Raw genomic sequence first — 25,607 nt, 5'->3', positions numbered from 1 at the left:
TTGAAAGAATAAATCTCATATTCATATTGGTAGGACAAACTTATCTTCTATAAGCTACTAACTTTATTGGTTAAATTAAGCAACCTCCTGCAAAAATCCCTTTTGTAAATTGCTTTTTTTTTTCAGCTTTGGAGATGTGTTATTATTATTATTATTATTTTTAAATATATGAAGCCATAAGCTTTATATAAAACGACGACATCACCAAACTCTTCTGTTAGGCTGCTCCATCTATCTGTCTGTGTAAAAAACGGTTTTGGACTTTTCTACTCTTTTGAGTTTTGTTTTGAATTTAAACTTTGGTGATGCCCACTCTTTCTTCATGGGACAAAATAATCCACCTAGCCTGGTTATTATCATGCTGCTTTTCATATTTCTGTCATCTCGTGGTTTCTGTTCGCTTTGATGTTATTAAGATATCCGGGAAGTGAATCAATGATGTGGACGCTTAATAATTGTTGAGCCAAAATTTCCATTTCTGGGGTTTTATATTTCCATAATCGGGACAATCCCATCTGGATTATCGTGCCCTGTGCAGGGTTAAGAGGGATTAATTCCAAGAAACAAAGCTTTACATCGGAGGTGTAAGACTGGTGGACATCAGCTCCCAGAACTCCCTGGCCTTCTGGGGAAGTCCACAGGTCTTAAAAGTAGCCAGGTCTCAAAGCTTTACATCAGGGGTGTCCAACCTTGGCAGCTTTAAGACTCGCGAACTTCAGCTCCCAGAATTCCCCAGCTGGCTGCCTGGGGAATTCTGGGAGTTGAAGTCCACAGGTCTTTAAAGCGTCCAAGGTTGGATGTCCCTGTTTTACATTGCCACGGGCACCTCTTTTGGGAGGGTCTTCAGCTTACAGCCTCAAATTCCTTTAGTGGCCTACGGCTAAAGAAGACCTCGTGCATCTTAGCACCCCTTCCAGATGCCCCATTTTTTTCCTGGGTTTGGCAGTTTGATCGTGGGACACGTCCCACCCAGCCAAGCAGCTGTTCCAAACCAAAGGACAGCTTTTCTTTGGTCCCCCAAAGCCCAATCATTGCTTCAATTCTCCTTCGTCAAATCTTGCATGATCTCCTGTGCGATAACGTTGCTGTTTTGAACAGGCCGAGCATTTCGGAGGAGCCTTTGTTTTTTTTAACACGCCCGTTTTCCGTGCTGTTGTTTACAGTGGACTAAAGAAGAGGGTCACAGGACTGCCTCATCTGCTGCCCCAAACCTCTTTGTTCCCTTGAACACGAACCCAAAAGAGGTCCAAGAAATGCGGAACAAGGTTGGTACCGGCCGGGACATGGGTCTGCTTTTGGATCTGGAGATGTGGGGGAGATGCGCCGTCCGGCTCACGGACCATCGGGGACCCCTCTGGACAAGGGGGACAGAAAGGTCAGGCTGCAGCTTGGGCTGCGTAAGGCTGACTGGCGCTGGGCATGGGTGCCCAGGAAGGTGCCAGGCCATTGGGGATTATGGTTTGGGATCGGTACAAGCAGTTCTCGATTTACAACAGTTCAGTTAGTGACCGAAGTTACAACAGCACCGGAAAAAGTTACTTAACGACCGTTTCTCGCACTTGCGACCTTTGCAGCATTTCCCCACGATCAGGTGACCAAGAATTAAGACGCTTGGCAACTGATTCACATTTACGATGGTCGCAGTGTCCCGGGGTCACGTGATCCTCTTTCTGACCAGCAAAGTCAATGGGGGAAACCAGATTCACTTAACAACCGCGTGACTTAACTTATCCACTGCGGCGATTCACTTAACAAGGGTGGCAAGAAAGGTCGTAAAATGAGGCAAAACTCCCTGAACATATTTCTCACTTAGCAACATAAATTCTGGGCTCAATTGTGGTCTTAAGCCGAGGACTACCTGTATCAGAGAGGGGAGTGTTAGACTTTGGCAGCATCGGAGGTGGGAATCCAGATTTGAACTTCATTTGCCCGTCCGGAGTGAAACAAATCAGGGTTTAGCGCAAGATCCAAGATCTTCCGCATGCTTTTAAAAAGCGTTAACCAGGTCGAATGGATCTGTAGCTTCCGTCCGGTTGGAACAAGCCCTGAACTGGAACTACCATGCGGAGAGCTCGGCTCGTTGGCTGGGCCTGCCTGTGGCTTAACAGGTAGTCCTCGACTTAACGACCACAATTGAGCCCAACATTTCTGTGACTTAAGTGAAACCTTCATTAAGTTTGAGTTTGCCCCATTTTTATGATTTTTCTTGCCACCATTGTTAAGCGAGTCACTGCTGTTGCTAAATCAGTGACAGGGTTGTTGAGTGAGACTGGCTTCTCCGTTGACTTTTCTTGTCAGAAGATTGCAAAAGGGGATCAAATCTCACACACACACACACACACACACACACACACACGGGACACTGCGACTGTCATAAATACGAGTCAGTTGCCAAGCGCCTGAATTTTGATTGTGTGTCCCTGGGGATGCTGCAATGGTCAGAAGTGTGAAAAAATGGTCATAAGTTGCAACATCATTGGAAAAAAAAGAGAAAGTCATCACTTTTTTTTTTCAGTGATATTGCAACTTCAAACGGTCACTAAATGACTTGTAAGTCAAGGACTACCTGTACTTGACACTAGGCCTTTCTCTCTCTCTCTCTCTCTCTCTCTCTCTCTCTTTCTTTCTTTCTTTCGACAGATCAGGGAGCAGAACTTGCAAGACATTAAAACGGCAGGTCCGCAGTCCCAAGTCCTTTCAGGGGTCGTCATGGAGAGGAGCCTTGTGCAGGTGAGAACGCAACGCAGCTTCCGGTGCCGCTCTGCATGAACGCGTGGCCTCTTTTCTTGCTGTGGCCTCACGTAGCCCTGTGCAGCTTAAAACTTTAATAGTAGACAGAGAGTAACCCTTCATCAGGTAAGTGCGAAGGGCAAGCAGGTGCAGTCTTTACCACCCCACGGAAGGTTCAACCACGCAGAGGGAGGCTGGCCTGTAGCAGTGTGCTGGTCACGGGGCACCGGTTCCCCAAACACGACAAACCCTCTGTATTTAAATCAATGATTCTTTTATTAGGAGCGCCGGCAGCCCCGGCAAAAAGTTTCTCTCTCACCACAGGCTAACAAGTCTGTCCATCAGGTAGATGAATAGTTGTCTGCCATATCTATTCATCTCCGCCCCCTGCCTTTGATCCCCAGAGGTAGGGTGGGACTTTGCTAGCAGCAGTGGCTCTTCCATCCCAAGGACCGGCCCATAGATTTCCACTGCTCTCCTCTCCTCTGCCTTCTGCGCATCCGCACGTCAGGCACTGGACCCAGCTGTTCCTCCTCTTCCTCATCAGCGACCTCCCGACCTGGGGGCTGTTGACTCTCTATCTGTGGGCTGACGGACGGCCCAGGCTCCACCTCTGTCTGTCTCTCTCTCGGCCAGTTCCGTTCCCTCTTCCCCCTCGGAGCTCTCAGGTTGCCTTTATGCTGACCCCGACTCCCACACCACCTCTTCATCTGATTCAGCTGCTGGAGGGGCCGGCGGCCGACCGGCCACAACAGGTGTTCCTGCATTCACGATGCAGAACACCGAAATGGGTGCATTTTTTCAGTGGGGTGGTAAAAAAAACAACAACAACCCTGTTAACCTCAAAAAAACGAAAAGTGAAATCCATCCCGTAACTTTCAATCAACCTGCATTAAGAGATGCAGGTTACGTCCAATGTTCTTTCTACTTGCTTGATGGCAACGTGGCTAGGATATTTCCCTAAGGCAGAATTCAGGGTTGCTTTGCATGCTGCTTCTATGGCCGCCGCTTGTGTGTTTGACACACTCTGAATATGTTTCTGCATGTTGTCTTTTTATTTTTTTAAGGCCATGTCGTAATGCTTTTGAGCCGATAATCTAAGCCCGGGTTTGGTTTGCTCTGTCTACTCAATTTCCTGTTTCAGGATGCTCCCCTCTCAGACTGTACGGAAACAATTGAAGGGCTCGACCCCACAGAGCAGGCCTTTAGTCCAGCTAAATCTGTCTCTCTTAGAAAGGTACTGACCGCTCTGTCCTTCCGCTCTCAATGCTCTTTCGCTTTTAACCTCCTTTTTACCCTGGTTGATCGTTTCTCTTGCTTGAGGTTACAAAGGGACCTTACACGTCGGGTGCGAGTTTGAGGCTTATAACAGGGGTCCCCAATCCCCGGGAAACAGGCCATGGTCCATTCGGAAGCGGGCCGCGTGAGTGGCACGCGTGTGCATCTCAACTAACATAAGCATAAGTGAAAAAAAGCAAGGTTCTACATTTAGGGAAGAAAAACAAAATGCACAGGTACCATATATGTGGTAGCTTGCTCAATAGTAGTAACTGTGAGAGGGATCTTGGAGTCCTAGCGGACAACCCTTTAGATATGAGCCAGCAGTGTGCAGCAGCTGCCAAAAAAGCCAACACAGTTCTGGGCTGCATCAACAGGGATAGAATCAAGATCACGTGAAGTGTTAATACCACTTTATAAGGCCTTGGTAAGGCCACACTTGGAATTCTGCATTAAGTTTTGGTCGCCACGATGTAAAAAAGATGTGGAGACTCTGGAAAGAGTGCAGAGAAGAGCAACAAAGAGGATTAGAGGACTGGAGGCTAAAACATACGAAGAACGGTTGCAGGAACTGGGTATGTCTAGTTTAATGAAGAGAAGGACTAGGGGAGACATGATAGCAGTCTTCCAATATCTCAGGGGCTGCCACAAAGAAGAGGGGGTCAACCTATTCTCCAAAGCACCTGAGGGTAGAACAAGAAGCAATGGGTGGAAACTAATCAAGGAGAAAAGCAATTTAGAACTAAGGAGGAATTTCCTGACAGTTAGAACAATTAATCAGTGGAACAACTTGCCTCCAGAAGTTGTGAATGCTCCAACACTGGAAGTTGTTAAGAAGATGTTGGATAACCATTTGTCTGAAGTGGTGTAGGGTTTCCTTCCTGGGCAGGGGGTTGGACTAGAAGACCTCCAAGATCCCTTCCAACTCTGTTATTCTATTCTATTTTATTCTATTCTAAGCAGAGGGCTGACGTGTACACACGCGTGCAGCTCAACTTGCGCAAGCAATGGGCCAGTTCCTCCCTCCCCCCCCTCCGCTGGCCCGCCAAGCCGTAAGGATTGGCTTAGAAGATTATTTAAATACTTTCCTTTTAAACATGGCTTACGTCAGTGTAATCTCCCAAAGAGCCACAGGTTTAACCAGGAATAATCCTGCTGGCAACTTGAAAGCTTTAATTAGGGCATCTTTCGGAAACTTGACACCTGCTTGATACCCGGAAGCAGAAGTGTGCGTTAATGGACTGCTGGCTATCCATTTGTGGGTTACCTGAAGTCTTTACTACATAGCAATTAATCCGTGGAACAACTTGCCTCCAGAAGTTGTGGGTGTGCTCCAACACTGGAGGTTTTTAAGAAGAGAGTGGATAGCCATTTGTCTGAAATGGTGCAGGGTTTTCTGCCTGGGCAGGGGGTTGGACTAGAAGACCTCCAAGGTCCCTTCCAATTCTGTTTTTCTGGTTGCTATCCTAGTTGAGGCAGCTTTGGAGCAGTGGTCACCGACTGGTAGTCCATGGAGAAAATGTTGGTGGTCCACAGAAAAATTATTTGCATTTTTTATATTGCACTAAATCAAACTATGGCCCCTGGGACAGATACGTGCAATGAATGTTTATGTTGCTGCAGAGAGTCTCCCCCTTCAGAGTCTTTTGTGTGGGGTAGAGGGGGACAGAAATTCCAACTTGGGGTCTGCTTCGGCCTCCTGGTGCTGGGGTTTGGCCGAAGGCTGGAGGGAAGCTTCGCTGGTGGTGAAGAGGCAGAGTTCCTGTTGGGGCCCTAAGGAGCCCAGGCAAGCAAGTGAGGAGTGCCTGGGAGGGGAGAGTAGCGGCCACCAAGGCGCCCCTCGACGCAAGTGACATCGAGTTGACCACACCCACTCAGCCAAATGACCACCTGGCCACGCCCACCCAACCGGTCATTAGGCAGATCATATTAGTGGTCCACGGGATTTAAAATTATGAATTTAGTGGTCCCTGAGTTCCGAAAGGTTGGTGACCCCTGCTTTAGAGGACACATAAGGAAGGGCAGTACCACCCGGGTAAACGAACAGGAGGCGCAAATGGAAGTGTAGCATAGGAGGCCAAAGGGGAGAGATCGTTGTTGGCCAACTGAGAACTTGAGAAACTTGTGGATGGGGAAATGGTTCCTCTCAAAATCCTTGCATGGCACAACATGAAATTATTCAGGAAGTCACCAACATCTCATGGATACTGTCTAGGATTCGTAGAGCTCTCCTGCCTGGGTTAAAGTCATTGTTCCTAACTTCACCGTCAGAAAAGAACTGACGGTAGAAACCATCATCCGCTAAGAAGAACTTGGAGGGATGGCCATGACACGTAGCCCTCAAACACAATTGAGCCCAACATTTATGTTGCTAAGTGAGAAATTTGTTAGGTGAGGTTTGCCCCATTTTATGATTTTTCCTGCCACGTTTGTTAAGTGAATCACCGCCCATTACTAAATTAGTAACACGGTTGTTAGGCGAATCCGGGTTTCCCCGTTGACCTTGTTAAGGAATTTGCAGAGTAACCCTTCAGTAGCAAGGGTGCGCACATGAAAGCAATTGAGAGTAGTTACGAATAAACACAGCCAACACACAGATACACTGAGTTGTGTTTACTTTCAGGAAATAGTAAGGCACAGTCCAATAAACAGTCCAGGTCATACACATATAAAGCAGGAGATAGTCAAAACGACAGTCCAGGGATAATCCAATAACAAAGTCTTCTTACCAGTCGTCATAGTCATTCACAATAAACAGTTCTTCTGGATTTGCAAACAGTAGCATACAGAGATACAGAACAGCAAAGAGAAACAAGCCATGTTTCTAGCTCCCTCTTAAGGAGATTGGCTACAGAGCTAACCAATCAGAACACAGTATGATGCAGTCTTAAAGCTATATTGAGGGTTTATATATTGCCAACCCAACAAGTTAGGTAATAGTCATTTCCTAACAGACTTGACTCGTCAGAAGGACGCAAAAGGGGAATCACATGACCGTCATAAATACGAATCGGTTGCCAGGCGTCCGAATGCAAATCACGTGACCATGTGGATGCTGCAACGGCCATAAGTGTGACAAATGGTCATAAGTCACTTTTTTCAGTGTTGTACGTTCGAATGGTCACTAGCAAAATTCTTGTTAAGTCGAGATCTACCTGTATCTTCTACCAGAAAGTATCTTCAGAGCAAAATGGATTTGTGGGCTGTGGTTGAGCATAATGGGAATCACATGATGTGTTTGTGCAGTGAAGCACTGAACACGAAGGATTTTCAGGGCCTGAATGGCTTACCATATCGTCAGAGAAGGTGTAAATCCCTCTTTGTATCAAAGAAGGGACGCGGTGGCTCAGGGGCTAAGACGCTGAGCTCATCGATCGAAAGGTCGGCAGTTCAGCAGTTTGAGTGCCGCGTAACGGGGTGAGCTCCCGTGACTTGTCCCAGCTTTTGCCAACCTAGCAGTTTGAAAGCACGTAAAAAAAATGCAAGTAGAAAAATAGGGATCACCTTTGGTGGGAAGGTAACAGCGTTCCGTGCGCCTTTGGCGTTGAGTCATGCCGGCCACACAACCACAGAGACGTCTTTGGACAGCGCTGGCTCTTTGGGTTTGAAACGGAGAGGAGCACCACCCCCTAGAGTCGGGAACGACTAGCACATATGTGTGAAGAGAACCTTTACCTTTACCTATCAGGGAAGCCCGTAGTAGAGGATCAGGCTATCTGTCCATCGGCTGAGGTGTAAACAGATGGTCTCAGAGGTCCAAGTAGGACTGCAGGAGCAAATGAAGAAAACATGGTTAATGTTTGGGGGCCATCTGTGACCCAGTCCTAAAACTACAAAATTGTTCTGGCGGTTTTGTTAGGAAGCCTCTCAAAAGATGCCCGAGTTGAGTTAAGTTGAGTGTTTCCGCACCCTGGGAAAGTAAAGTACAGTTTCTTGCAAAATTTCACAAAATACTCGTCTGCCGTTTTGGCAACGAAAGGCGGTGCAACCCGTTCCTAAGCCAGAGGGGACAATCTGTTGTCCATGATGTATTAGTAGGACCTGCGTGAATTTCTGTTCACCTTCCGTGGCAAAGTCACCCAAACTGTATCGGGTCATAGAGCCTCTGATGGGGTTAAGGGGTGCTTCTCGAGAGGGGTGGGTGGGTATTGCTTTTCCTGTTCTTGGACGAACGTCCACACCAATCTTGATTCATTAGGGTTTTGACAGTGGCGTGATGGTTCATTTTTCCTTCTGTCTTTGCTATTTGGCCCCATCACTTTATTCGTAACCCTGCATTCCCCCCCTTTTCTCTTGCTTCTCTTTTGCTCCCTTTCCATATCTTAGCCCTTCGGAGAAAACTCTGGGAAGGCCAGCTCGTTTTGGGTCAGTCTTAGCCAGGCCTTTGCGATTGGGATCAGGGTGCTCAGCTCTCTCCAACCAGACTATGTTCCGCAATACAAAATGGCTGTCAGCGTCTCACCGCTGGCATAGAGAGGAGAGAGATAAACCCTGAACTTTTGCCTGCTAAATCCCTTTGAAGCCCGGTCGTCGTGGAAATGAGGGGGGAGACATTCCTGTGAAATGACAAGATAAGAAGTCAGTGGAGTGACTTGGAAGATAGCCAATGAGAAGCAGATAATTGGGGATCGGAAAGGGAGGGATTGGGGGGCAAAAGGACAGTCTTGTCCGCATCGAGTCATGATCTGGTTGCTGTGCTCAATTAAAGAGAAGATTTCCTTAAAGATTGGCAGTTTGGAAATTCATTTATTATGAGATAGCATCGAAGTCTGACAATGGCTTTGGTATTAGCCCTTTCGCCTGGATTGAAATCTGAACAGCCTGGTATAAATTATATGCGGTCATTCCTGCAAGACTCTTTCCAGTGTCCAAAAACACCCATGGAATCGTAGTGGTGTGTTTGAGATCTGTCATATCAGGAGATAACCCGGAGGACATTATGAGAGAGAGTTCCTTATAAGTTATCAGTAGGAGAACTGTGATTCTAAAAAAGATGTACAATGAATTGGTTTATCTGCTCTTGTTTCTAACCTGGTAAGGTTAACATCAGTCAGCCTTGAGAATTTTGGCATGGTCCCTCCTGAGCTGCTTCCTCCATCCACTATGCAGCTGCGGGCTCTGTTGTCTCTTTATCTGACTGGTACCCAGGCAGCATCTCTTCGCCCTGTCTCCCAAGGTCCTTCTAACATCCCATTACAGTCTACTTAGAACACTGTATACAGTAGTGGCCAAAATTGTGGAAACCTTTTGGGAAAAGTTTATTTTTGAGGTTTGATGGCTAATAACACCACTTTTTTTTTTTTTTTTTTTGAGTTTCAAGATAATCCTATTCCACTGCTGGAATGGCCTGGGAATAGCCCAGACCTTAAACCCAACTGAAAATCTATGAAGCCGATTAAAGAAACCTGTTAGTCAGAAACGACTCAGCAATAAAACCCAGTTAATAGAAGCCATCATTCCATCTTGGTTTCACATGAGAACAGCTGCAGAACTCAAAGGCTTGGTTCACTCCATGGGAAGACATTGTAAGGCTGTCATTCATGCTACCCAAGTATTAACTGATATGGGGATCATTTTTGTATATCTCGTTTTTTCTACGTGTTTCACTTTTCTTCTTTATACTGCAACTGCTATTCTCATAGCAAATCCTTCATGAAAGTTATTGCATTACATTCTTGATTAAATGATCTTTCCATCGATATATAATATTATGGTACTGCTCCAAAAAAAAGTGGTGTTATTAGCTAGTTTTACTTTTCCCAAAAGCTTTCCACAATTTTGGCCACTACTGTACAACCTGCAAGGGAGTTGTTAACGGGTGCCAGTTTACATTTTCAGTTTGACTTTTTTTTTTTTTTGCAGAAATTGGATGGGACAGAATAATAATAATAGGCCCAGATCTTTACAGATACAAAGCTTTGTAACCTTAACCTCTTTATCTTTCTTTCCACCTACCACTGCTTTGGGCAGCCGTGATTACTAGCGGGAATTCTCTTTCCATTGTTGTCCAGAGAGTGCTGCTTATCCCACTTCAGGGACCAGCCAGGAAAAAAGCACTCGTGTATTTATCCAGTCAGTTGATTCGGTCAATTTATTTGCCGTGATTATAGTGCAGCTTAATCAGAAAGCTGTTACTAATTTGTAATAATTTAATTTAACAAAACCCCATTTTGTTGTTTCTAAAAATTGCCTAGTGCCAGATCAGCAGGGCAACCTCTCCTCTCCATTCGAAATTAAACTCTACGGGGACGTTGCTTCATTAGCGTTGAGCGCTTCCCATTTCTCCTCCCCCACCCCAGTGCCTCCAGCGTCCTGTACCCCAGACGGTGAGAGAGCTTTCTCTTCTGCTTTAGGGGGAGCTGGTGACCGCCTCCAAGGCCATCATCGAGAAAGAGTATCAGCCCCGCGTCGTCATCAGCACCACTGGGCCCAACCCCTTCCACAAACTCACGGACCAAGAACTGGACGACTATCGCCGAGAGGTCGAAAGGAAACAGAGGCAGTCCGAAGGTTTGTGTGTGTGTGGCATCATCTGGGCACCCTCGCCTGTGATCCCATCGCACCTGGCTGAAGGGGCAAACCTTGCTGGAATACGTGGCATCGCTCCCAGAGCCTCCCATGGGCCGGTGCTCGTGGCACCTGTGAATCCATGCCACACGTTTTGTCTAACCACACCATTGTCAGAAAAGTTCTCTCTGACTTATGGCCCAGAACAGTGATGGCTAACCTTTTTCTTGTTGTGTGCTAAAAGAGCACGCATGTGGCACCCATAACGCAGTGCTCCCCCCTTGCACATGTGAGCACGACCCCTCGCTCCCCCGCCCACCCACCCCCATTTTGGGCCTAGCAGGCCTCCCTGCAGCCTCCTGGGCCCCAAATCAGGCCGTGCGGTGGGGGGCATGCCACGCCCCTTGTGCTCCCTATGCCCCCCCATGCATGTGCGCGCAACCCCCTGCACATGCACACGCGTCTCCTGCATGCCCCCTGCCCCCCACGCATCCTGAAAATCAACTGGCTGGCAGGAGGCACACGCACACATGCGCGGTGGAGGTGAGCTGGGGATGGCTCATGTGCCCTCAGAGAGGACTCTGTGTGCCAGCTGTGCCATCACGGGCCCAGAAGGGGACCCCACGGGGCTGCCACTCTTTATTTATTCGTCATTGTATTTGTTTCCAGAAGCTTTTTACTTTTCCTGCTCGGTGTGAACGAGAAGGGATGCTGTTAATGGCACCTGTGCAAAGGAGAGAAATAGCTGCCGTTACAGGCAGTCCTTGGCCAGAATTGAGCCCAACATTTCTTGTGGCTAAGTGAAACATTTGAGTGAGTTGAGTGAGTGAGTCCATTTTACGACTTTTCTTGCCACGGTTGCAGAGTGAAATCACTACGTGGAGATGCGGCAACGGTCGTAAAAGTGTGATAAATGGCCATAAGTCACTTTTTCCGGTGCCATTAATAACTTTGAATGGTCACTAAAGGAACGGTTGTAAGTTGAGGAGTACCTATATGCAGTGGCAGGATTTTTAGGCTGGCTGGAGTTCCCGCACAGCCTTGCATACGTAACCTCTTGCGGTGTTGGATAAGCACTTGGGCTTCAGCTTAAAAGGCGCCTTGGGCCGCAATTTCTATTCGCACTAGGAGCCGGCCTCCAAGGAGGATTTTCCTAACTTATAGGTAGTCCTCGACTTACAACAGTTCATTAAATGACTGTTGAAAGTTACAGCGGCACGGAAAAAAAGTGACAAGACCGTTTTTCACACTTACGGTCTTTCCACCATCCCCATGATCGTGTGATCAAAATTCACATGCTTGGCAACTGGTTCACACTTACGACCGTGGCTGTGTCCCAAGGTCAGGTGATCCGCTTTTGCGACCTGATGACCAGCAAAGTCAGTGGGTAGCAGATTCACTTAACAACCGGGTTACTAACTGAACAACTTCAGCGATTCACTTAACAACCATGGCAAGAAAGGTCGTAAAATGAAGCAAAATCCACTTAACAAATGCTTCACTTAGCAACAAAAACATTGGGCTCAATTGTGGCCGCAAGTCGAGGACTCCCTGCATTTATTTTGTTTCACGGGGAGCTTGATTGATTTTTATTTTTTATTTTAAAAAAGAATTCAATTGTAATCTGTTTTGCGTAGAAGATTGTGAAGACGCCAGACAGCAGGGAGATAGGAGCTCTCCGGACCAAACTGTTGCTTCCACCCCACCCAGCACTCCGGTCAAACTCGAGGAAGGTATGTGTTGTGTGAATTGCACCCGAGGCATTGCGTTTCCATCCCTTGGAGACAAAAAAAAAAAGCAAGGACAGCACTAAGTTGGAGCTAAAGGGAGCTCCCAAGAAAATTACCCCTCCAGAAGATCTCGGTGGAAACATTCACTCCACTCTCAGTGGCCAGGAAGGGCAATTATAGCTTTCCAGCATTTCTCAAAAGCATCCCCAATCCCTCCGACGAACCCACTAGCTCCCCCTTTTACGTCCGATCCATAAATTACCCCGCACGGTCCTTGAACTGGGAGAATAGAATTGGTTCAAAGCATACCCAACTTCTCTCGGAGGCCGTTTCCCCTTTTTTTCCCCTCTCCCTTTGATGGAGCTTCATCAGGTCACCAGTTTTGGGAAGAATCCCAGGCCCTCAGGTGTAGCCACTGGGTTTCCCAGCCCATTCCTAACAATGCCCAGCCTTGTGTCGGTGTGTCTCTGTGTGTGTTTGCTTTTCCGTTCCTCAAAGCTCTGTACTGAAATGTCGTCTTTTTTGTGTGCAGCCGTCCGTGGGGCCTCCGTCCCTCTTGTGCGATTTGCGTATCAAGATCTAAAGCGCCCTTCCCTTTTCTGATTGATTAAAACGGACCCTGCTTAGATAGAGGTAGTCCCTGACTTACGACCACAACATTGGAGCCCAACGTTTATGCTGCTGAGTGAAACATTCGTCGAGCGAGTTTTGCCCCTTTTTTTTTTTACATTCGTGCCACTGTTGTTAAGTGAATTGTGGCAATTGTTAAGGTAGCCACACGGTTTTTAAACTGAATCCGGCTTCCCCGTCGAGTTTGCTTATCAGACGGTTGTAAAAGGGGATCACAAGACAAACACACACCCTGACGGACACTGACCGTCATAAATATAAGTCAGTTGCCAAATGCCTGAATTTTGATCCCGTGATCACGGAGATGCTACAACAGTCGTTAAGTGGGAACAAAGGTCCTTAAGCCAGGGTCAGAGCCGAGCCCGGCACAGGGTAACGATTTGGGAGGTGTTGGTCGAGGGACTGGGAAAGGGATGGGGGACGATACCTATGAGGTCTGTACCATCAGCACGGTAGATGGGAGGGGCAGATATGGCGGGAGCAGGGGACCATATCATGTGTTGGGGGCTCGCACTCGCTGTTTGAGAGCAATTGCTTGCCCCGGTCCCCATGGCTCCTCTTGGAGACTAGGTGGCTTAGATACTCAGGATCTGGGCCTTCGGCTGATGTTATGCAATGCCAGGTCCGTGGTTAATAAGGCCCCCCTCATTCACGATCTTATACAAGAGGGAGGAGCGGACCTGGCGGGTATTACGGAGACCTGGTTGGGCCCGGAGGGTGGCGTCCCTCTGGTTGAAATGTGCCCACCAGGCTTCAGAGCATTCCATCAGCCGAGGGCCCAGGGGAGGGGCGGGGGGGGTGGCGGTTATTATTAACGAGGATCTGGATCCGAGGGAGACCACTGTGCCTCAGATAGCCGGATGTGAGTCCCTCCTTGTGAGGTGGGGCCGTGGGGTTCAGATGGGCTTGTTGCTTACGTACCTGGCTCCCTGCCGCGTGGCAACAGCCCTTCCTGAGCTACTCGACGTGATAGCCACGGTGGCAGTAGATACACCCAGGCTTTTAGTCATGGGTGATTTCAACTTGCCATCTGTTGGTGAAACGTCTGAGGTGGCTCGGGAGTTCATGGCTTCCATGACGGCCATGGACCTGACCCAGTTAGTTCATGGCCCTACTCACAGGGGAGGTCACACTCTGGATCTGATTTTTGTCTCTGGCCAGTGGTTGAGTGGTCTTGTTATAGGGGATATAGACATGGAACCCTTGTCATGGACTGACCACTCACTCCTTCGCCTAGATCTTCGAACCGCGACCCCTCGCCGCAGGGAGGCGGACCCAATTAGATGGATCCGCCCCAGGCGCCTGATGGATCCTGATAGGTTCCAGACGGAGCTTGGGCCATTTCCTGAGGATCTAGCACATGACTCGGCCGAGGACCTGGTAGCCGCCTGGGATCGGGCGGCTGGTGGGGCCTTGGACCGAGTTGTGCCTTTGCGGCCTCTGACCCGATGCCGATCCCGGGTGGCTCCTTGGTTTACTGAGGAGCTGAGGGAAATGAAGCGCCGGAAAAGACGCCTGGAGAGCGGTTGGAGGGCCAGTCTCGCTGAATCTGATCGAACACTGGTAAGGTCGCATATTAAGGCCTACCTAGTGGCGATAAAGACGGCAAAGTCTAACTACTTTTCCGCCTCTATTGCGTCATCAGGGAATCGTCCGGCCGCCCTGTTTAGGGTGACCCGCGCCCTGCTCCATCTGGGAGTGCGGGAGGATCCCTTAGAAGGCAGGGCGGAGGATTTCGGACAATACCTGTATGACAAAATCGCTCAGATATGGGGGGATTTGGACTCTGACTGGGTAGATCAGGGCAGGGTGACGAGGAACAGTCTTGAGAATGTTATCTGGGAGGAGTTTGATGCTGTGACTCCCGATGATGTGGACAGGATTTTGGGGAGACTTAGTGCGGCCACATGTTTACTGGACCCGTGTCCCTCCTGGTTGGTACTGGCTTCCCGGGAGGTTACATGAGGCTGGCTCCAGGGCGTCATTAATGCTTCCTTGAGTGAGGGTCACTTCCCCGCTGCCCTGAAAGAGGCGGTGGTGAGGCCTCTCCTCAAGAAGCCGTCCCTGGATCCAGCAATATTGGCTAACTATCGTCCTGTCTCCAACCTTCGCTTCATTGCGAAGGTTGTTGAGAGTGTGGTCGCGCAACAGTTTCCACAATTCCTGGAGGAAACATCCTATCTGGATCCGTTCCAGTCGGGTTTCAGGTCTGGGCACAGCACGGAAACGGCATTGGTCGCGTTGGTTGATGATCTCTGGAGGGCTCGGGACAGGGGTTATTCCTCTGTTCTGGTCCTATTAGATCTCTCAGCGGCTTTTGATACCATCGACCATGGTATCATGCTGCACCGGCTGGAAGAGTTGGGGGTGGGAGGCACCGTGTTACGGTGGTTCTCCTCCTTTCTCTCCGACCGGTCGCAGTTTGTGTTGGCAGGGGGGCAGAGGTTGACCTCGAGGCCTCTCATTTGTGGAGTGCCGCAGGGATCGGTCCTCTCGCCCCTTCTGTTCAACATTTATGTGAAGCCACTGGGCGAGATCATCCGTGGCTTTGGGGTGAGATACCACCAGTACGCTGATGACACCCAGCTGTACATCTCCACCCCAGGCCACCCCAACGATGCCCTTGAAGTGATGTCCCAGTGCCTGGAGGCTGTGCGGATCTGGATGGGGAGGAACAGGCTCAGGCTCAACCCTTCCAAGACTGAGTGGCTGTGGCTCCCGGCATCCCGATATAGTCAGTTGACTCCATCACTGACTACTGGGGGCGAGTCTTTGGCCCCCACTGAAAGGGCTCGCAATCTGGGAGTCCTCCTGGATAGACAGCTGTCTTTGGAGGAACATCTGACGGCTGTTACCAGGGGGACCTTTTATCAGGTTCGCCTGATTCGCCAGTTGCGGCCCTTTCTTGATCGGGATTCCCTGTGCACAGTCACTCACGCCCTCGTCACCTCTCGCCTTGACTACTGTAACGCTCTCTACATGGGGCTCCCCTTGAAGAGCACCCGGAGGCTCCAGCTGGTCCAGAATGCAGCAGCGCGGGTAGTGATGGGAGCAACATGGCGCTCCCATGTAACACCACTCCTGCGCGAGCTGCACTGGCTCCCGGTGGTCTTCCGGGTGCGCTTCAAGGTGTTGGTTATCACCTTTAAAGCGCTCCATGGCATAGGGCCTAGCTATCTCCGAGACCGCCTGCTGCTACCGATGACCTCCCATCGACCCGTGCGCTCCCACAGAGAGGGCCTCCTCAGGGTGCCATCAGCCAAACAATGTAGGCTGGTGGCCCCCAGGGGGAGGGCTTTCTCTGTGGGGGCTCCCACCCTCTGGAATCAGTTGCCCCCGGAGATAAGAAGAATCCAGGACCTCAATGCCTTCCGTCGTTCCCTGAAAACCTATCTTTTTCAGCAAGCCGGGTTGGCTTAAGAAGAAATTTTTAAAATTTTTAAATCCTTTAATTAGTCTGCGATTTTTAATTTTTTGGGCCAAATTTTATATATACTTTTAAATGTTTTAATATTTGTATTCTATGTTTTTTATCTTGGCTGTACACCGCCCTGAGTCCTCAGGGAGAAGGGCGGTATATAAATTCGAAATTAAATTAAATTAAATTAAATTTTTTCCAGTCCCCGTTTGAACTTTGAAGGGTTACTAAGTGAACTGTTGTAAGTTGAGGACTACCTGTATTTGACCAGCTGACTCAGTAAAACAAAGCACACGCCTCCTGAATGAGTGGACGGACATGTTCAGTTTGGGCATTGAAAGTTTTGGCCTTTGACACAGAGGTTCCAGATCTGGAAGGACCTTTACTCTCCTCTCTGGGGATTAAATTCGGAAAGGAAGATCTGCACTTCTGTGGGTTTGCATCATAATTCTGTCTGTTCGCAGCCAATGAAACAATGCGTCATACAGAGCATTCGGTCCATGTTTTTCAATTTACAATATCTTTTAATAAGGCTGAGATCCGATCCGATCTGTTCTTCCCGTCCTCAAATTTTCCAGCATAAAGTTTCTTGGTAGTAAGATACGTATATTGCATTAGAATTGGTCCCTAAGAAATTATGGAACTAAATAACCAGGCTGTTAAAGATGGTTTATTTCTTGTTTAGCTCACAGGGTGAATGAATCCTTGCATTACGCTTAATCCTGACGCTTTTGGAAGTTAGTTACCAAATCAGAAGAAACTCTATAAAGCAGGGGTGGGAAATTATAGCAACTTTACCACCTGTGGATTGTAACTCCCAGAATTCCTGAGCCAGCCTTGCTGGTTTAGGAATTCTGGGAATTGAAGTCCACACAGGTGGTAAAGTTGCCATCATTGCCCATCCTTGCTCTAAAATCCCGAGGACTTTCAGGGCACATCCCTTGTGGTTTTCTTGGCAACAGCAGAGAAATAACTCTAGCACTAGCACTTAGACTTGCCATATTTTTCGGAGTATAAGACGCACCTTTTTCCCCCCTAAAAGGGGGAGAAAATTTAGGGGCGTCTTATACACCGAATGTAGCCCCGCCCACCCACTGGCCCCCACCCTTTGGCCTCTGCCTCGCAGCAGTTACCTCCTTGCAAGCAAACAGCAAGAAAAAAACAGCTCCTTTCAGCTTCAGCACAGCCTAATTAGCACAAGTTGAATGGATCGGCCTCCCGACTCTCAGCTGATTTGCTCTCAGCTGTTTTGCGCAGGGCTCTGCTGCTTGCTGCAAGGAGGTAAATTGCTGGAGCAGATTTTTTTTTCCCTTGTGCTAATCAAGCTATGCTGAAAACGAAACTGAAAGTAAAGCAGGCTGTTTGCTGCAATGAGGCAAAATGAGGCAGAGGCAGAGGGAGATTTCTTTTTCTTTTTCCTCACCAAAAAAGGTAGGTGCGTCTTATACTCCAAAAAAATATGGTATATACCGCTTCATAGTGCTTTTACAGTCCTCTCTAAGCGGTTTAGAGTCAGCCTCTGGCCTACAACAATCTGAGTCCTCATTTTATTGACCTGGGAAGGATGGAAGGCTGAGTCAACTTTGAGCCGGTCCGGATTGAACTGCTGGCAGTTGGCAGAGTTAGCCTGCAATACTATATTCTGACCACTGCGCCACCACAGAAGTAAGGGAAGGAGAGGGAGGGAGGGAGGGGAGGGAGGGAGGGAAGGAAGGAAGGAAGGAAGGAAGGAAGGAAGGAAAAAGAAAGAAAGAAAGAAAGAAAGAAAGAAAGAAAGAAAGAAAGAAAGAAAGAAAGAAAGAAAGTCTAGCAATAGCACTTAGACTTATATATCGCTTCACAGTGCCTTTACAGCCCTCTCTAAGCGGTTTACAGAGTCAGCCTCTTGCCCCCAACAATCTGGGTCCACATTTTACCGACCTTGAAAGTATGAAAGATTGAGTCAACCTTGAGCCAGTCAGGATCGAACTGCTGGCAGTCGGCAGAGTCAGCCTGCAATACTGCATTCTGACCACGGTGCCACAACAACACTCCTTGTTGTGTTGTTGTGTTGCCTTCCTTTGAGCTGGTTCTTCAGTCTGGGTTCTCCTGGATGTGATCAACCCAGAGCTGCCCCGCTTCCTTCCTTCCACCACCCCACCACCACCCCACCACCGTCCGGGCAATAGCCGCTTGGGCCCGTGTTCTGGTCACTCCTGACAGCTTTCATCATCGGAGGCTTTGCCTTCAGCCCGGGAATGCTGCTTTCCACCCAGCCCAGCAGAGAATGGAGGGTGCAGGATGGGATAAAGGAGAGAGGAAGAGGAGCCAGCATCTGGGTCGCACCTTCCCTAAGTGTTGCTGTAATTGGGTCTCCCCATTTCGGTGTTTTATTTTAGAAAGATGTCGGGTCTCTGCTCAGGGAGGCCTAGGCCCGAAACATCTTTCAGTGACATTTTGTGGCTTGGTGACCGTGTGTGTTTCCTTGTCTTCTTCGCCCCCTGGGTATTGCCAGCCATCTGTGATGAAATTATCCGTGTCTCCCCCCTTCCCCATTTCATTCTGTGACCTCTTAAGAATGGTCGTAGCCATTCTTCTTCTCCGACTTCAGTGGCTGTGATGGATGCATAGACTTTTTTCTCTTTGTGCTTTCTTTTTTTTTTTTTCCTTCTTCCTGTGGCTGCCTTACAAACAGGAGGTGGATATGCTAAAGAGTACCTGTTGCCATAGTAAGTACCACGGACTTCCCTCCTGCTCGCCCTGCCTTGTTTTCTCTGCTTTGCTTCCTTTGTTATGATCTTATTTTACTTTATTATTATTATTATTTTGTTTGCCTTTCCCCCCCCCCCTCCGATGTCTTCCTCATGGTGTGGATTTGACACGTCAGGCGCTTCGCATACTTTTTTTTTTGAGTTTGCTTAATTCTTTCATTTGCTTGGCCAGCTTCAGCAGATCGGAGGCGCATCTAATTTGGAGCCCAGATTAGATGTGTGTAGCTGTGGTTGGGTCTTGGCGCTGTAACCCACTTTCCCCAGAGGGAAGGAAGACATTAGCTAGGGAGGTGATGCTTCTTACAACATAACAATATCGTCTGAACCTTGGAACCTTGGAGAGAAATACCAACACGCTAAATAGGCACATTGTGTTCATCACAACGCTTCTATTTTGCCAAATGGCCCATCTCCTGTGCCCAGAAGGACAGGTCAACCTTCCTTTTGGGCATCACGTCCATCGCAAATGATGCTTCAAGTAAAGAAACCAGTTAATTGCATTTCTCTGGTCCTCAACCTATGACCGTCGTAACTTTTGAGTCCTATCTGTATGTGTACGGTGGCAAAACTCGTCATAATTTCTATAAAGTGGAAACCCGCCATCCCTTTAAATCTATCGGGATGGCTACATATTTCATGTAAGTTATCAAGGATGCATATTAGCACCGCTTAATTTATTAGGTCCCAGTTTTTCTTTTTAAGGCTCTCCGCTTAGAAAGAGAACATCCCTTCAGGTATAATCTAATAAACCAGATGATGGTTTATGAAGTAAGCGTTTTATGTCCTAATTATAAAAGTGGCTGTTTTTCTGTCCGGAGCACTTAAAAAAAAAAAAAGGAAAGCAGGAAAGGAGAGTTAAAAAGAGGACTTGTGAAGTATTTCCAGCAAAGCTAATTGAGCTTTTAATTTGCCAAATGGCTTTTATCCTTTCACTCCGCTTTTAAATTACTTAACAAAGTTGTTGTTGTTTTTTAAACTTCTAACAGTGTTCGGTTTGCTGAGTTCGAGGTCATTATGACCCCTGTGCTAACAAATTCTAAACTTGAAACGAAAATACACAATGTGCAGAATTGTTTGAATACAAATATTTTTTTTTAAAAAGGTAAAGGAGAGAACACAGTAGGACATCCCACAGAACGGTAAAAAAATTCGATGACGATTCTAAGACCCCCAACTTCTGCTTTGAAAACAAAAAGAGAATGATCTGGCTAGATCTTCCCATCTCCTGATTCACTCATGTTTTAAATGCCGTATACTTAATAATGAGCGTAACCTGGAATCTTTCCAGAATGTGCTACGCCTTTCTTTCTTTCTTTCTTTTTTTTCTTTCTGAACACGCCCTTCCTCTTAGAATCACAAGATGGCCTTTTTCCTGGCAGGAGAACCAGGAAATGTCTTTTAACAGAGTGAACAGTGTAAACTCTCTGAGTTCTGTTGCTTTGATCCAATGGAACAAGGTCATGAGCTGCTCCGTTGCTCTTCCTTGCAACTGCTGAGGTGTCTGGCTGAGGGGCGCCCCAACCCTTCATTTTTTTTCTCACTTCATCTAAGCAGAACGTCCAAAGGTTCCCTGCAGAGTTGGGTGTTCTCTTCCCCCTTTGCACATTAAGAGCTGGATCCAAGGGCCAGCCCAAAAGATGCTTCTCCCCCTCTCCTTCCTGGGGGGGGGGGTGTTCTTCCCCTTCTCAGCCCCCAGAGGGCTCTGGGACCCCACGCAGGTTTGGGTTTGATCCCACGCATGCAGCTTTGCATTATTAGCCTTTCAGATACCAAAATTAGCTGACGTTTGCTTGGCTGGCCACCAAGCTGCCTGTTGGAGTCCCTGCATTCCTTTATAACACGGGTGGGCAACTGTGACCCCCCTTTAGGACCCGCGAACTTCCAACTCCCCGAGTTCTTTGGGAATTCCAACTCTGGAACTCCCAGTTCCCATGGGTGGCTCAGGAATTCTGGGAGTTGAAGTCCACAGGTGCTAAAGGGGCCATTGTTGCCCACCTCTGGTTTATAAAAACGGAAGGAGAGAGAGAGAGAGAGAGGTGTGCACACCTGTCTGAGAAAGGCCTACCTGTTTCAACCATTGCTGATTTCAGAGGGAGGAAGGGAGGGTTTTCATACCCCCCCCCGAAAGAACTAAACCATGCCCACAACTTTGCCATTCCCTGATCCACCAAAAAATGGGGATGGCAGTTGGTGACTGTCCAGGATTGTTCCGGACGTTTGGAAAAAGTCCCTCATGTCCCTCAAGAGAAATTGAGGTTGGGAGCACCTGCAGCAGCCTCCCAGGCCTTGTATCCAGGAGCTCTTCCCTCAGACCTGGAAGCAGCTCTGGGTGAGGCTGAAGGCCGACGTCAGCCTATGCTTGTGAACCCCACAGTCTGGGGACCCCCTTAGGCAGAGGTCCCTGAATTTATTTTTTTGCTCTGTCTGTCAGTGATGCAAGTATTTCTACCCGTTTTCCCCAAAATAAGATCTATCCTGAAAATAACCCCTAGCATTTTTACATGTGTGCCTAATATAAGCCCTACCCCCAAAATAAGCCCTACTTAACAATCTGCGCAGCCGCCCACCCACCCATTCAATCTGGTTGCTCGCAGTGCCGCAGCCACAAGGCAGGGTGGTGGTGGAGCTACCCTACATGCTCCACACTGGCTTACCTCAGGGCCCCCCACAGCCAGACCATCCATGCCCCGACACCTGCCTAGTGGTGGCAGCACCAGCCACCGTGTGTGGCCCATGTGGCTACCGGCCTACTTCTCCTTGTTTGCAGCCGCAACGGAGCAGGTGCCTGAGTGGTGTGCTGATGCCGCAGCTGCGAGGCAGGTGCCAAGGCATGGGTGGCCTGCCTGTGGGGGCCCTGAGGTAAGCTGGTGGGCATGTGGGACAGGTCCACCCCACCTTGCCTTGTTACCATGGCACTGGTTCATCACTCAGCCTCCTGCTCCATTGCGGCTACAAGCAAGCAGAAGTGGACACGGGGTCCTGCTGGATGGGGTTGTTGGAGCTGCTGCCACGAGGCATGGCAGCTGACAGCATGGGTGGTCTGGCTGCGGGGGTCCTGAGGTAAGCCAGCTCGACCTTCCCCTGCGAGCAAGCAGAAGAAATGGGCCTCCTGTACATGGGGAAAAAAATAAGACCCCCCCCCCCCCCAAAAAAAAAAAAGTCCTAGTGATTATTTTGGGGCCAAAAAGAAAATAAGACCTGGTCTTATTTTCAGGGAAACACAGGTAATTCTTCGGGCTGTAGAGCATCAAGCTTAGAGGCCACCAGTGCCATCACCTTCCACAAACACAGCTTAACCATTCCACAAACACAGCTCTTCCACAGGGGGGCGGGGGGATTGGTGCCATCAACCAGGGTGGCACAGAGTGCCAGGTACCCCAGAGCTGACCCCGAAACCTCCCATTACCTTGAGGGCAACTGATCCCCGGGCAAGATTCAGGGAAACCGCCATGCGATTTTCCACCCAGAAGGCAACTGAGTTAACATCTTGAGCTTAAGATCACCTCCCTTGTCCCTTCCCCCTGCAGCCAGGAAAGTCCTTAAAGGAAGCAAGAGTCCCTCCCCCCCCCCAAATTGGGAGCATCCACTCTTTTGGGGTTCTTTGCATGTATTTTAGGCTTGCAATGGCGGAATGGGCCAACTCGCCACGGCCAACTCATTGTGGGACAATTGAACAATTCTATTTAATCACTTAAATAAATTTAATGTTTGCCCTTCACATTTCATTATGTCCCTCCTTTTTGCATCCTTTCTTTAATTGTTCTCTTCCACTATTAATATTAATGTAACTCTTGTCCCCGCAGCGAGTTGGCCATGGCAAATTGTCATCAGCCCCGCAATGCTGCAAACCTTGTCTTGCAAAACGAGTCCCTTTGAGAGGAGACGGCTCAAGTTACGTGTAAATATCCCCAGGGAGAATCTGGCCAGCTTCTCTCTCGGGCCACATAGGTGGGATGGGGCTGCCCAGGATTGCAACCCCTTCCCCTCAGAGGCCAATTGAAGAAAGTGGGTGCAAAGAAGCCCCCTCTTCACCCGTCTCTCCTGTCACTTGCTCCTCCAGAACGGCCGCCTGTCCAGACGGGCCACGAAGGCGGCGACAGCAGCAGCGAAGCGGCCCCCTCCCAGCCAAGCCTCCCAGACCTCACCGCTCCCGACCAGCCTTCCGAAGAAGTCTTTGGGACGGAGGATGACGACCCCGACCTTGCCGTCCCCCAGAAGGAGGGTCCTCCCGAGAGCCCCCAGCCCTGCCCCTCCTCGAGTGGAGAGCCTCCCCCTTCTCCCCTGGCCGAGGAGGGGGCAGCGGCCGAAGCCGGCAGCGAGGAGTCTCCGGGGAAATCTCCCTCCAAAAAGAAGAAGAAGTTCCGCACCCCGTCCTTCCTCAAGAAGAGCAAGAAGAAGAGCGACCCCTGAAGACCCACCCCACCCCAAAGGGAGGGCCCTGGTCTTTACGCATCTTCCCTTTATTAATCCCTGGAATATTATCAGATTCTTCCCTGTGCTTTTTGTTTGGTCTTTTTCTTGTTTTAAAAAAAAAAAAAAAAAAAGGACAAATAACACTATAGCTTGACTGTTTTTTGAGTTTATAACTGGAATTTAGCAAGCAGAAGATGCTCATTCTGTGTGTGCAAAAAAAGCAGCCGAGCTGGGGAGCATCCCGAGCATGTGAAGGAGGAGAGGCTTTCCCTGGTGGGAGCCCCTCTGTTAAAACGTTGAAGTTCCTCCCCTTCCCTCCCTTCCTCCGGCTTCCGATGTGAAGGCAACGCGCTCTGCTCACTCCCACGTCCGCTCTTGCTCTTGTGCAGGTGGCTTTGCGGCCAGCGGAGCGGAGCCCATTTCTGTGCAGGGGAAGGGGGGGGCCCTCGTGACCGCTTCCTCCGCCTTGCCCCTGAGGCTTTCCGGCCACGCTCTGCCTTGCTTGGTGTCGTAACATCGCTGAGACTGGAGCCTATTTTTGTGTCTTAAGAATGAAGTAACTTTGTGGCATTTTCTTGCTCATCCCCCCTTGCCTGTTTTCTATTCAGTTTAATAATAGCCTTTTCCACAGAATAATCTGCTATTTTACTAATTTGTTTTCTAGCAAAGCATTGTACTCAAGTCACTTATACCGATGAAAGATAAGTTCACGTCCTTGGAAAATAAAATGTATTCCTAGCAGGCACAGACTGGCTCCCTTCATTTATGCGGGTCCCGTCTCCTCCAAGATAGCGCCAGGGACGGATGTGGGTGCCAATCCCAGCACCAGGTGCTCATCCAAATCCCAGTTTCAGAAATCGAGCGAGAGAATGAAGCCATTCCGAAATCCATAAATGTCCCCAACCCTTTTTTTCTCTTTGACATAATGGAGGGACAGGACCAGAAATCACTCCACCTTGTTCCAAGCCAACCTTGGATGACTCTTAAAAAGCTCAGTACCAACCCATCGGATGACTGGTGGAGACCATATATTTTATTCTGTAACCATGCTTAAAAAGGAAGCTCCACTGAAAAAATTTTGTTTTATTGTATGGAAAAAGAAAATGGAAAATACTCCTCTCAACACACCTTCTTACGCAGTGTAAAAAATATTACATTGACATTTCGGCAATACAAAAGAAAGGAAGGATAATTAGACATATACCCATCATCGTTTTAAAATTCAAAATATCTCAGAAGTCCATCAAAAGGGACTTGGCTATGGTAAGACACTTAGTGAAATACACAAACTCGGGGCCAAGGTAGAACTTGACAAAAGTGCCTCCAGAGGATGTATCTGATGTGGTCTCTTCCTCCAATCCATGCCTCTTTCGGGAACCAAAAAAAACTCCAAAACCTTGAGAACTATTTTGATGCGAGCACTTTTGTCACCTACGCATGGCGTCGGATCATTGATTTTGCAACCCCAACTTGCAGAAATGTAGGACAAGGACTGCATTCTAGGACAAGAGATTGAGATCCTATCGATTTTTCTATTTTATCTAATTACTATCCTTTCTCAGAATCCATGTAGGAATGGGCTTTTGCTGGTTTGTGTACTCAGGAAGCAAAAAAAGGGGGGGGGGAACAGTGGTGAAATCCTCTGAAGTCTGCTACCGCTTCTGTGAGTCTGCTACCGAGCGTGCACTTCGCACGCATGCACGCCTGAGGTGTGCCTGCACTAAAAAAGGAACATTTTAAAGCCTTCCAAGTCTGTAAAGGTAAGTAGAACAGCGAGGGGGTGGATCTGTTGTGCCACGTGATTTAGATTAGCTAGAAAACAGGAAACCCGACAATTCTAATTTAAATCACGCGTCACAGATGATCGTCGTCCAGCTGATTGTCGGAAATACCGGTTCGCCTGAACCGGTAGCATTTTTTTACTACTGGTTCAGGAGAACCGGTTCGAACCGGTAGCATTTCACCCCTGGGGGGGAATGAAGACATAATTAAAAGAACAAGGTCCAGGAATCAAAAGAGGGAAGAGGCACAAGCATACGAGGAAAAGGGAAAAGGCACAAGGACGCTGAAGAAAAGGGAACAGGCAAAAGGACACTGAAAAAAGAGGGAAGAGGCACAAGGATACTGAAGAAAAAGGAACAGGCACAAGGA

General features: G+C 48.5%; 1 protein-coding gene across 11 annotated transcripts in view; it reads left to right on the top strand.

The window, feature by feature from the left end:
• The window catches only part of ADD1 (adducin 1), a 50,542-nt gene extending 26,345 nt beyond the window's left edge, over nt 1-24,197 (top strand). For 3 of the 11 annotated variants that reach the window (XM_070948964.1, XM_070948961.1, XM_070948962.1), the window contains exons 11-16: nt 1,164-1,265; nt 2,641-2,730; nt 3,875-3,967; nt 10,362-10,518; nt 12,153-12,248; nt 23,104-24,197. In XM_070948964.1, the coding sequence (XP_070805065.1) occupies nt 1,164-1,265; nt 2,641-2,730; nt 3,875-3,967; nt 10,362-10,518; nt 12,153-12,248; nt 23,104-23,453 (888 nt within the window). In that variant the 3' untranslated portion in view covers nt 23,454-24,197. Of the gene's footprint in view, nt 1-1,163; nt 1,266-2,640; nt 2,731-3,874; nt 3,968-10,361; nt 10,519-12,152; nt 12,249-18,967; nt 19,003-20,145; nt 20,183-23,103 lie in introns of those variants that run through there. The other 8 variants (XM_070948966.1, XM_070948963.1, XM_070948972.1 and 5 more) reach the window with 6 other exon arrangements.
• The last annotated feature ends 1,410 nt before the right edge of the window (nt 24,198-25,607 follow it).

This window comes from Pituophis catenifer, unplaced genomic scaffold, assembly GCF_029215685.1.
Source record: "Pituophis catenifer annectens isolate HBS135680 unplaced genomic scaffold, rPitCat1.0.hap2 SCAF_8, whole genome shotgun sequence".
In the NCBI taxonomy this organism is placed as follows: Eukaryota; Metazoa; Chordata; class Lepidosauria; order Squamata; family Colubridae; genus Pituophis; species Pituophis catenifer.
This window is presented reverse-complemented; position numbering and strand designations above follow the sequence as displayed.